The 12,628-nt window shown below is 47.6% G+C and overlaps 1 protein-coding gene across 1 annotated transcript; it reads right to left on the minus strand.

Annotated features, from left to right (window-relative positions):
- Positions 1–663: 663 nt before the first annotated feature.
- DMAC2 (distal membrane arm assembly complex 2) lies at positions 664–11,224 on the minus strand. Its single transcript, XM_032238733.1, has 6 exons — positions 11,152–11,224; positions 8,093–8,280; positions 7,526–7,606; positions 5,211–5,350; positions 1,935–2,097; positions 664–1,119 (listed from the first exon to the last, which is right to left on the minus strand). The coding sequence occupies exons 1-6, from the start codon at positions 11,167–11,169 to the stop codon at positions 933–935; spliced, it is 777 nt and encodes a 258-aa protein (XP_032094624.1). The 5' UTR covers positions 11,170–11,224; the 3' UTR covers positions 664–932.
- Between the last annotated feature and the right edge of the window lie 1,404 nt (positions 11,225–12,628).

A 12,628-nucleotide genomic window follows, 5' to 3' on the forward strand; every position in this document is an offset into this window, starting at 1 on the left:
GATTTAGTACATTATCAAGGGAATCGTTCAGCTTTTCCGTTCATTGAATCAAAGGTATAATTATTATTTTTTAAAGTGATCTATTCAAAGTGATCCTTGAAAAAGTGGGGAACGATCCCCCCTCCAGCGTTAACTCACGCCCTAAATAGGGAGAGCCCATTTATTATCCCACTGCCATTAAAAATAAAAAAAAATTGAAATCATTGGCATCCTTTAGAACAGTGTTTCTCAACCTTGGCAACTTGAAGATGTCCGGACTTCAACTCCTAGAATTCCCCAGCCAGCATTCGCTGGCTGGGGAATTCTGGGAGTTGAAGTCCGGACATCTTCAAGTTGCCAAGGTTGAGAAACACTGCTTTAGAACAAGAGGTCTGCAAACTTGGCCACTTTAAGACTGGTGGAGTTCACTTTTCTTTTCTAAGGTGGTGTTATAACTTTTAAGGTGGTGTTATAACAGGAGGAAGGGATGGTAAACAAAGCAACCCAAACTGTATATTATGACCTATTAAATGAAATAATCAATGTATAAGAATGATAAATGTTAAAACACCTGTAACCAAACGACATGCTGTATGTGATGATGGGTTTTTTCCCCCTCTTTTTTGTGTTTTTTTTCCTTTTTGTTTTTTTATTGTTGTGTGTATGTGTTGTTTATGTAATAAAAATAAAAATAATTAAAAAAAAAAGACTGGTGGAGTTCAACTCCCCAAAATTCTCCTCCACAAGTCTTAAAAGTGGTGAAGTTTGGGGACCCCCTGCTTTAGAGGTTCCCCCGCCTGGGGCCACATCCGTTGTGCCGACTGTGTCTCATACAATCCACAACGAGCTTGGTCAACAACTGTCGGCTTTAAAACAACAGTGTCCGTGGGTGTCTTATCAAAGGGGTGCGGAGAAGGGACACGAAGGTTTAAAGAACTGTTTTGCTTTCCGGTTCAAGTGGAGACCCCGCTGAGCGTGGGGGAAATCCGTTCTTTTTCCAGCTCGGTGGGAGAATCCGTGTCATCCTGATCGTCCATCCCCACAATGTAACACTGGGGCAGCATCTCTTCCAGGAGAATCCGAATTAACAGCGGGTGAGAAACAGAAGGGAGACTGGAGACATCCAGGCGTTCCAAATTCCTGCAAGAAATGAATACAGGGATTTTCCCGTTGCTTCCATTGACACCCCCCCTCCCCTTTCTCTGAAAAGATAAGGCTGGCGTTTCCTTATTTCATTTTTATTTCTAGCCTTAATTGTTTTTAGCAATAGCTCGAGGTGGTAAAGGGACCTGATATGACTTCTTCTTCCTAATTTCCCCCGCAACAACGACCCTGCAAAGTGGGCTGGACTAAGAAAAGAGGATTGGCCAAACTCATCCAGCTAGCTTTCCTGCCTAAGGGAAGATTAGAACTCGCCGTCTCCTGGTGATTGGTCAAAAGTCACCCAGTCGGCTTTCATGCTTAAGGTGGGACTAGAGTTGAAGTCCACCAGTCTTAAAGTCGCCAAGGTTGGCGGAGGAATTCTGGGAGTTGAAGTCCTCAAGTCTTAAAGTCGCCAAGGATGGGCTGAGGAATTCTGGGAGTTGAAGTCCACCAGTCTTAAAGTCGCCAAGGATGGCTGAGGAATTCTGGGAGTTGAAGTCCACCAGTCTTAAAGTCGCCAAGGATGGCTGAAGAATTCTGGGAGTTGAAGTCCTCCACTCTTAAAGTCGCCAAGGATGGCTGAGGAATTCTGGGAGTTGAAGTCCACCAGTCTTCCAGTGGCCAAGGTTGGAGATCCCTAAAGCTCTAAAATTCCTTTCCAACTCAAGGACGCAATGACTCGCGCCACCATCTAAGGCGCTTGGCGCTCCCTGGAAAACCCCCACCTCTGCTTCTCTCTCTTTTTCCCCAGCCCTGGAGTGAAGAAGCCTCCCTGGGATGGAGACCCTCTGCCCCTACACGGCTGCACTTACTCAAAGTGGTGGAGGCAAGGCAGCCCTTTCTCCGTGATCCGGGGACAGCCGGCCAAAGACAAAGTCTGCAGGGTGGAACCAAAGGGGTGCAGCAGATTCAGGCACCAGTCGTCGATGAGAGGGCATCTGCTCAGGTCCAGATGCTTCAGGCCTTTCAGGTTCGCTGTGGGGGGGGATCCAGGGGATTGGAGGAGATTGAAGATGGACACGGGATTATTATTAGGCGCATTAAGAGGAAACGACTGTAGAAAAACACAATCTAGCAGGGATGGCCCACCATTTCTAGAGTGCAAAAAGCACGTGATCCTGTCCACCCCCATAATTTATTGTCTCCCTGCGCTGTATGCCCTGTGCATGCGTTAATTCCCACCCACCCCCACTGCTCCATCGTGACCCATCAAAACCGCGCTTGACTAAGCCGCGCCCGATTAAACCGCGTCGCTGACGTCATCAACAGGGCGACAACAGCAAGCGCGGAGAAAGAAGGGCGCTTTAAATAGCGCTTTGAAAGCAAGCCGATTCAACTTAAGGTAAGGGTTAGGTTTAGGGTTAGCTTTAGGGTTAGGTTTAGGGTTAGCTTTAGGGTTAGGTTAAGGGTTAGGTTAAGGGTTAGCTTTAGGGTTAGGTTTAGGGTTAGGTTAAGGGTTAGGTTAAGGATTAGGATTAGGGTTAGGTTTAGGATTAGGTTTAGGGGAGTTAGGTTTAGGTTTAGGGGTTAATTTTAGGTTTAGGGTTTACAGCGTGCTTCTGTCTCCGCGCTGTTGTCGCCCTGTTGATGACGTCAGCAATGCGGTTTAGTCGGGTGCGGTTTAGTCGAGCGCGGTTTTGTGGTGGAACCCTGCTCCATGCATGCACGCACAGCTTTCTTGGAGCCTGGGGAGGGGGGAAACGGCCTCCCCCACCCCCCGGAGGCTCTCCAGAGTCTCCTAAACGCCCCATTTTCCAACTTCCGGTGGGCCCAGTTTTTCGCCCTCCCCAGGATCCAGAGGCTTTCTAGGAGTCTCCGGAGGGCGAAAAACCATGCAACGCACAAACCGGAAGTTCGGGAACGGACTTCCGGGTTGCCCATTGGGCCGTTTTTCTCTCTCTGGAGGGTGAAAAACAGCCCAACGGAAACCAGAAGTCCGTTCTGGGACTTCTGGTTTGTGCATTGGGTGGTTTTTCACCCTCCGGAGGCTTCATGAGGCTTCCCTGGAGCCTCCAGTGGGCGAAAAAATGGCCCAAAACCAAGGCCAAAAACCAGCTGGCCAGCACTCGCGTGTGCGCTGGAGCTGACAGGATAACGCCTCGTGTGCCCTCAGAAATGGCTCCGTCTGCCACTTGTGGCATGCGTGCCATAGCTTCGCCACCACGGCAATATATCATGCGACACATAACAACAGCAGCCAGAATCATACATGCGCAAAACTGACAGAATGGTGATAAAAGTGTTTGAATGTGCAGAGATGGATAGGCTAACAATGGAAATAAAAGAAAGAGGAGAAACGGAATATGATTTGGGACACATTTGGTATAATTGCTTAAGATTAGAAGCAAAGATCAAGAAGGTTCCAGTAAAGGAAGATGTAATACACGCAATGATATAGTTATAATAATAGCACACTGTATAAAATAGATACATACATAAAAGGAAAGGAAAAACATAAGGTAAGTAACTTGAATGTATGTACACATTTAAGAGCCGAGGTGGCGCAGTGATTAGGGTGCAGCACTGCAGGCCACTTCAACTGACTGTTATCTGCAGTTCAGCGGTTCTAATCTCACCGGCTCAAAGTTGACTCAGCCTTCCATCCTTCCGAGGTGGGTGAAATGAGGACCCAGATTGGGGGGGTGATATGCTGACTCTGTAAACCGCTTAGAGAGGGCTGAAAGCCCTATGAAGCGGTATATAAGTCTAACTGCTATTGCTATTGCTAGATCTACCGATACCAGAGCGTTGTAAAGATTGAAATTGTGACACAAAATGAACAACATTGTCCAATAAAAAATATTTTAAAAAAGAAAGAAAAGAAAACGGGCACAGAATCAAACGCACAACCAGGAAAATCTGGGAAACGCCTGAGATCGTTTGCGTTAAAAAAAAAGGGGGGGGCAAAGGTTGCAAATGTCCCTATAACTCACGAAGTGGAGAAGGAGAAGTCAGTAAAATGTATGGGGTGCAGATGATGAAGGTGTGACACGCCAGCCAGCTAGGGTGAGGTCGGGGCTGTGGTGCCAGACGGGGAGGGGAGAGACACGCACTGTCAAGTCTACCCATCCACCCACCCACCCCCACCCATGAAAGTTTAGCAAGTGATGTCTGAACTGCGGCCGCCAGCCGTAGTAAAGAATGGGAATTTGCTGTGCCAAGCATCCCGTAAAGAGGAGGAAAAGGAACAGGGGGAGGAAATGTAATGAGGAGGAGGAGGAGGGAGGGAGGGAGGGGAGGAGGAGGAGGAAGAGGGGGATGGGGAAGAGGGAGGAGAGGAACTAAGAGCAGGAAGAAGAGGGGCGGACGGGTAGAGGGGAGGAGGAAAGAAAGGAATAGGGTGGGGGGGATGAGGGGAAGGAAAGGAATGGGGGAGAAGGAGTGGGGGAGGGGGGCAGGGGGAAGGAGGTAGGGGAGGAATGGGGGACAGAGAAAGGGGTAATGAGGAGGAGGAGGGAATGGAGGAGGACGACAATGGGGAAGAAGAGGGAGGAGGGGAAATGGGGAGGAGGAGGGAGAAGGAGGAAGTGGGGCAGATAGGTAGGGGGAAAGAGGAAGGAAAGGAATAGGGGAGTTGGAGAGGGAGGAGGAGGGGTAGGGGGAAGGGGAGGAATGTGGGAGGGGGAGGGGGAGACGGAGGAGAGGGAAAGGAGGAGAGGGGGAATATGGGAAGGAGGAGGAAGAGGAGAGAGAGGGAGGAGGAAAAAGGAGGGGAGGAGGAGAGGAGGAAGGGGAGGAATAGGGGAGGAGGACAAAGGGAAGGAGGGGGAAGAGGAGGAGGGGGGATATGGGAAGGAGGAAAAGGAGGAGGGGAAGGAGAGGCAGGAGGAAGGAATGGGCAGAATGGTAGAGGGGGACGAAAGGGAGAGGGAAGGAGGAGGGTGGAATATGGGGAGGAGGGGAGGAGGGGCAGGGGGAAGGAGGAAGGGGGACAAGGGGGAGAGGGAGGAGAAGGAATAGGAGGGAAGGAGGGAGGGGGACAAGGGGGAGAGGGAGGGGGAGGAATAGGAGGGAAGGAGGGGCAGGGGGCAAGGGCTTACTGCCACCCAAACCTTCCTAGGCCCCAAACGTAGGCTGATATTTCTCACCGAAGTTTTTCAGGCCGATGTAACTGATGAAGGAGCTGCTGAGGTCGATGCCTTCCAAGGATTTCCCACAATAATCTGTAAAATCCATGTTTTCTTCCCCTTTAGGGTCCTGGCGATACCAATCCATTTGGTCCTGGAAACTAAAGCAAAATAAATCTGTTTTTCGGGGTGGGGGATAATAGCAATAGTAGTAGCAATAGCAGTGAGACTTATATACCGCTTCATAGGGCTTCCAGCCCTCTCTAAGCGGTTTTACAGAGTCAGCATATCACCCCCACAGTCTGGGTCCCCATTTTACCCACCTCTGAAGGATGGAAGGCTGAGTCAACCTTGAGCCGGTGAGATTTGAACCGCTGAACTGCAGATAACAGTCAGCTGAAGTCGCCTGCAGTACTGCACCCTAACCACTGCGCCACCTCGGCTATTTATATTTATATTTATTATTATTTAATAATAATAATAATAATAAAAATCTCCTGATCTCAACACAGGCGGCCCTCACTGAGCCCACAATTCCCTGTTCTTAAGTGAGGCATTTGCTAAGTGAGTTTTGCCTCACTTTACGGCCTTCCTCGCCACAAAGCTGGATCACGTGAGCCTGGGGGTGGCGAAACGTTCGTAGGAAAATCATTCCTGGGTCAGTTTTTTTTTTCAATGCCGTTGTAACTTTGAATGGTCACTAAATGAACATTTGTAAGTCGAGGATGACAAATTGCAGTTCTCCAGACTTTTGGGCTGCTGGGATAGGAAGCCCACAAGGTCCTGGAGGGGCCACTGAGGAGGCCCCAGATTTATGGCAGCCGGCTGCATTTCACATTTTTGTTGGGGAACGGAAGAGTAAGAGGAGCGAAGATATAAAAGATGAATGGCTGCTTTACTAATTTACAGGTAGTCCTCACTTTATAACCGTTCTCTCAGTCAGCATCATCATCTTCTTCTTTTAATGACTCCATAATCCTTTGCAGGGTGGAGTCTGGGCAACTGAATGGAGCTGAGTGCTTACTGGCCGGATGCCCTACCCTGTCGCCAGTGCGGAGTTTTTATTCGGCAGATATATTCTGAGAGAGAAATTTCTGCCTCTACCTAGGATTGAACTAACAGACTCCGGATTGTGAGGCAAGAGCTCCACCCCTACGGCATCGCACCACTCTTAACAGCTCTCTTAGTGACCATTCCAAATTACAAAGCACTGAAAAAAAAGCGAGTTACGACTATTTTTCCCAATTACGATCTTCGTGGCCCCCACGTGATCGTGTGATCAAAATTCAGACTCTTGGCCACTGATTCGTCTTTATGACGGTTGCAGTGTCCTGGGGAGGGGTCCCATGATCCCCTTTTGCGACCTCCTGCCAAGCAAAGTCAAGGGGGAAGCCAGATTTGCTTAACAACGGTGGCAAGAAAGGCCATAAAATGGGGCAAAAAGTCACTTAACAAAGGTCTCCCTTAACTATAAAAATGTTGGGCTCAATTTGTGATCGTTACGTCGAGGGTTTCCTGCCTGCATTGTTTTTACAATCTTCTCTGCTGAAACAGTTGATGTTAAGTTTGCCACCTAATTTTAAGGCCACAAATATTGTGGTCAAGTGAATCCAGGTGTCTGGGAGTGTTGTGTACGGCCAGAGGATCTCGCAGCAGAGTCGGACAGTGAGGAGGTTGGGGAGGAACATAGGCCAGTCCTGGAGTCTCGGACGAGGGCTCTGCGTCGGAGGCAGAGAGAGAGCCAGGGCCGTATGCCAGTTATCAGCTGCCTTCGGAATCAGACATCAGTGAGGCAGATGAACAGCTGGAGCCTGTTCCCAGTGCACGCATGCACAGAGTTGCCAGAAGAAAAGAACAGCTCAGAAATCAGGGTCGACTTGGGAGTAAAGTCACATGTGGAAGGTGAATGGCCCCTCCCATAGGGAGTAAAAGAGGAGCTGAAGGGGAGTGGAGTTTGCAGGAGACAATTCATTCATTCATTCATTCATTCATTCATTCATTCATTCATTTCAGGAGTGTGAATATCTGTCCGTGAATCTCAGAGACTCTGTGCCAAAGTCTTTCCTTGCAAAAGCACTTCATTTGGGAAATATTTACAGGGCAGCTTTCCAAGCTAGATAAGGTCTGTGGTCATAAATACGCCTTTGAAAGACTGTTTGCCAGGCCTTGGCTGAATGGGAATGAGAGGAATTCACATTCGTTTAATAAAAGGGGTTTTGTCGGGACCAGGAATCTGCCTTGTGCTTTTTAGGGAAGCTTAGGTCAGAACTGGGAGGGATGAAAGGATACAACCCCCCCACAATGCAGCGGTGGATAGAAATAGGCGTTGCACATACCGAATGGCTCCCTGCAGCTTCAGGACAAAGATGGCGGCTCCGATATCGCTGCCGTAGTGCTGGTGTAGGCCAATGTCATACCTGTGGGTGGAAAAGGTATAAAAAAAACCTCCGTGGGAAACTCTTGTCGGTTATGGAAAACTTCCATATGTCATGTGTGTACTTCAATTCCCAGAATTCCCCAGCCAGCATGCTTAAAGATGCAAGGACTTCAATTCCCAGAATTCCCCAGCCACCATGCTTAAAGATGCAAGGACTTCAATCCCCAGAGTTCCCCAGCCAGCATACTTAAAGGTGGAAGGACTTCAATTCCCAGAATTCCTCAGCCAGCATGTTTAAAGGCACATGGACTTCAATTCCCAGAATTCCCCAGCCAGCATGCTTAAAGATGCAAGGATTTCAATCCCCAGAATTCCCCAGCCAGCATACTTAAAGATGCAAGGACTTCAATCCCCAGAATTCCCCAGCCACCCTGCTGGAATCTAATCCATCTCTGTCCAGTGCAGGAATCCACTACTATAGCAGGAATTAAAGGGAGATTCTTAGAGTCCTCCCAGGTCCACCTACTTGTTTCCTTTTTCCATTTTCCATCTCTTTAATTTCCGGCCAATTTCGACAAAGCTTTCAATGTCGTAGAAGCGGCTGGAGAGATACTGAAATATCCCACCTTTCTGGTGGTTTGAAGAAAGACCCTCGGACGTGCTGCTAAACTGACAGCCGACGCATAAGGAGGTCAAACGTTTGCTTTGCCGGAGCTGGAAAGAGAAGGAAGCAGAAGCAACATTTTCTACAAAGAAAGAAACCTTTGTTGTTTAGTTGAGTTGAGTTTACAGTCATTGTCAATTAACAGCACCACCAGCTGGCCAGCATTTTTAGCTACACAGCAAATAAATGTATAGGGAGCGTCTCAGTCATTCAGGCTATGGTTATCTCAAAAGTGCTTTTTCCAAAGGCAACGGAACTTTCTTGTTTTTTCCTTAAAGATGTTTCGCTTTCTTATTCCAGAAGGTTCTGAAGCTTCTTGGATGAGAAATCGAAATGTCTTTAAGGAAAAAAAAACAAGAAAGCCCCATTGCCTTTGGAAAAAGCACTTTTGGGACACAGCAAGTATTTTTTAGAGCTTCCCAAATTACTATTTTCTAGTCCCACCTTAGGCACCAAAAAACAGCTGAGGGAGTTTGGGCCCCTCACCAGGAGACAGTGAGTTCTTGTCCTGCCTTAGGCATAAAAGCCAACTGGGTGACTTTGGGCCAATGAGCAAGAGATGGTGAGTTCTAGTCCTGTTTTAGGCATGAAAAACACCAGGAGGCTGTGAGTTCTAGTCCCACCTTAGGCATAAAAGCCAACTGGGTGACTTTGGGCCAATGAGCAAGAGATGGTGAGTTCTAGTCCTGTCTTAGGCATGAAAATCACCAGGAGACTGTGAGTTCTAGTCCCACCTTAGGCATAAAACTGGGTGACTTTGGGCCAATGAGCAAGAGATGGTGAGTTCTAGTCCTGTCTTAGGCATGAAAAACACCAGGAGACAGTGAGTTCTAGTCCCACCTTAGGCATAAAAGCCAACTGGGTGACTTTGGGCCAATGACCAAGAGATGGTGAGTTCTAGTCCTGTCTTAGGCATGAAAAACACCAGGAGACAGTGAGTTCTAGTCCCACTTTAGGCATAAAAGCTAACTGGGTGACTTTGGGCCAATGAGCAAGAGATGGTGAGTTCTAGTCCTGTTTTAGGCATGAAAATCATCAGGAGACTGTGAGTTCTAGTCCCACCTTGGGCATAAAAGCTAACTGGGTGACTTTGGGCTAATGAGCAAGAGATGGTGAGTTCTAGTCCTGTTTTAGGCATGAAAATCATCAGGAGGCTGTGAGTTCTAGTCCCACTTTAGGCATAAAAGCCAAATGGGTGACTTTGGGCCAATGAGCAAGAGATGGTGAGTTCTAGCCCTGTTTTAGGCATGAAAATCACCGGGAGACGGTGAGTTCCAGTCCCACCTTAGGCATAAAAACCAACTGTGTGACTTTGGGCCAAATGACCAAGAGATGGTGAGTTCTAGTCCTGTCTTAGGCATGAAAAACACCAGGAGACAGTGAGTTCTAGTCCAACCTTAGGCATAAAAACCAACTGGGTGACTTTGGGCCAAATGACCAAGATATAGTGAGTTCTAGTCCTGTCTTAGGCATGAAAAACACCAGGAGACAGTGAGTTCTAGTCCAACCTTAGGCATAAAAACCAACTGGGTGACTTTGGGCCAAATGACCAAGATATAGTGAGTTCTAGTCCTGCCTGATGTATGAAACCTGGCTGGGTAGCTTTGGGTCAATCGTCAGGAGATTATGAGTTGTAGTTCCTCCTTAGGTGTGAAAGATGGCTGGATGATTTTGGGCCAGTCCCTCTCATTCTCTCAGCCCAATCCACCTCACAGGGCTGTTGTTGTGGAGAAAACAAGTGGAGGGAAGCGTGTTGTATATGCCACCTTGAGTTATTTGTAAAAATAATAAAAGGCAGGATACAAATACAGACAATCTATAAGAAAGCATATTTTTCTTTTAACGGAGATTATTTTTTTTTAGGCATGCCCGAATTTGCAACTTTCAGCAACCACACAATAGGAAGTTAGCCTGCAAGACCTTGAATATGCTTGCAACTTTCAAGAAAGATACTAACCTAGTTGGGAAAAAGGTGAGGCTAGCCCATAAATTTGCCCCTTGTAGATGGTTATCTAGAATCAGTTTTTCCGATTATTCAAACTTCATGTGCAAACTATGACTTTTAGTATTTATTTACTTACTGCTGTATCACATGTACTGAATGTATGCATCATTTGTTTCCCCCCCCCCATAAAAAACTTCACATACCTCTTTTAAAAAAATCCATTTTGCTTTGCCTGAATTACTTGATTGGTACAGCTAGTCCTCACATTACAGCAGTTCACTTAGTGACAGTTTGAATTTACAACGGAACTGAAAAAAGTAAGTTATGATCATTTTTCACACTTACGACCGCCGGGGCATCCTTGTGGATGTCGCGTGATCCAAATTCAAGACGCTTGGCAACCGACTCGTGTTTGTGACGGCTGCTGCGTGGTCACGGGATCCCCTTTTTTGCGACCGTCCGGCAAGCAAAGTCAAGGGGGAAGCCCGATTCACTTAACGACCGTGTTACCAACCTAACACCTGCAGTGATTCACTTAGCCCCCACCCCCCCGTACAAGAAAGAAATCCACTTTAACAACGGTCTTACTTAGCAAAAGAAATGGGGGGGACGACTCCCTTGTGGTCATAAATCGAGGACTACCTGCATTTTCAGCGGGAAAAGCTCTTTTGCAAAGGTAAACGTGGTTTTTTCCCCTCCCAAATTCAGGGAACAGGTGTGCAGCTCCGGCTGCCTGAGTTTTGAAGCAACACACATGCACAGGTACATATATAAAGGCAAAATAAATATCTAATAATGCAAAATACCTGTGGGCAAGGAGGGAGGGGAGCTAAAGGAGGGGCTGACACCCCTGGGAGTCATTTTCCTGCCTTGCCCTTCATCGAAAACCCAGGTGCCGAGTTCAAATCCGGTCTATTTGTTCTGAAACGGGTTTGCCACGAAAAGCAAACCAAAAAAAAAAACCCCAACTACTCACCAGCGCCGGCGCCGCCATCTTTACGCGTGTCACGTGACTCCCCGCCGCCCCAAGACGGCCGAAAGGACCTTCCCGCGACCTGCTGAGACTGCGCATGTGCGCATTCTCGGGCATGCTCAGTCGTGAGAAGCGAAACTCCTCCCGACCTTGCTTTGCCCTTACTTGGCATTAGCGCCTCTTGCGGTATAATATTGGAACTATTTGAATACGCGCCTTCAAACAGCGTTTGAAAATAGCAATAGCACTTAGAGTTATATACCGCTTGATAGGGCTTTCAGCCCTCTCTAAGCGGTTTACAGAGTCAGCAAGAAAACTACCAAGCTCATAGAGAACCAAAGACCCCTCAGCCCCCCTCCTCTTTCTCCTCCCATTCTTCATCTCTGGAAATCTCCCTTCCTTCTTGCACTGAAGATATTACCTAGCTGGGTCATGAAAGATCTGCAATAGCAATAGCAGTTAGACTTATATACCGCTTTCAGCCCTCTCTAAGCGGTTTACAGAGTCAGCAAGAAAACTACCAAGCTCATAGAGAACCAAAGACCCCTCAGCCCCACTCCTCTTTCTCCTCCCATTCTTCATCTCTGGAAATCTCCCTTCCTTCTTGCACTGAAGATATTACTTAGCTGGGTCATGAAAGACCTGCAATAGCAATAGCAGTTAGACTTATATACCGCTTTCAGCCCTCTCTAAGCGGTTTACAGAGTCAGCATATCGCCCCCAACAATCTGGGTCCTCATTTCACCCACCTCGGAAGGATGGAAGGCTGAGTCAACCTTGAGCCGGTGAGATTTGAACCGCTGAACTGCAGATAGCAGTCAGCTGAAGTGGCCTGCAGTACTGCACCCTAACCACTGCGCCACCTCGGTCCTTGATAATAAATAATAATAATAATTTAAAAAATTGCAATGATCAATTAATTGCTTCGCCTTGTCACACTCAGGGTTGAAGTCTTGGAATATTCTGTGCTAGGCAGGTTGATTATTTTTTTTCCCCATGGAAAAAAATATAAATTCTGCACATGCTCAGAGGCACTCTTTCCTTTGGGTAATTACCCAAGCTACTAGCTCTCCCCAATCCCCTGGGAAAGTCGTCATTGCGTGATCCGGGGACACTAAAACATTCCACTTGCCAAGCACCTAAATCTTGATCAGGGGACCATGGGGATTCTGTGGCGGTCGTAAATGCGAGGACGAGTCGTAAGCCATGTTTTTTCAGTGCTGTTCTAACTTCAGACGGTGACTAAAGGAACGGTTGTATATTGAGTACGCAGGCAGCCCTCAACATACGACCACGATAGAGCCCCAAATTTCTGTTGCTAAGTGAGACATTTGTTGAGTGAGGTTTCGCCCCATTTTACGACCTTCCTTCCCCCACCGTTGCTAAATGAACCACTGCGGTCGATAAGTTAATAGCCCGGTTGTTAAGTGAATATGGCTTCCCCACGGTTGCAAAAAGAGATCCCGTGACCTTGGGTCAC

This window comes from Thamnophis elegans, unplaced genomic scaffold (assembly GCF_009769535.1).
Source record: "Thamnophis elegans isolate rThaEle1 unplaced genomic scaffold, rThaEle1.pri scaffold_65_arrow_ctg1, whole genome shotgun sequence".
NCBI classification, from domain to species: domain Eukaryota; kingdom Metazoa; phylum Chordata; class Lepidosauria; order Squamata; family Colubridae; genus Thamnophis; species Thamnophis elegans.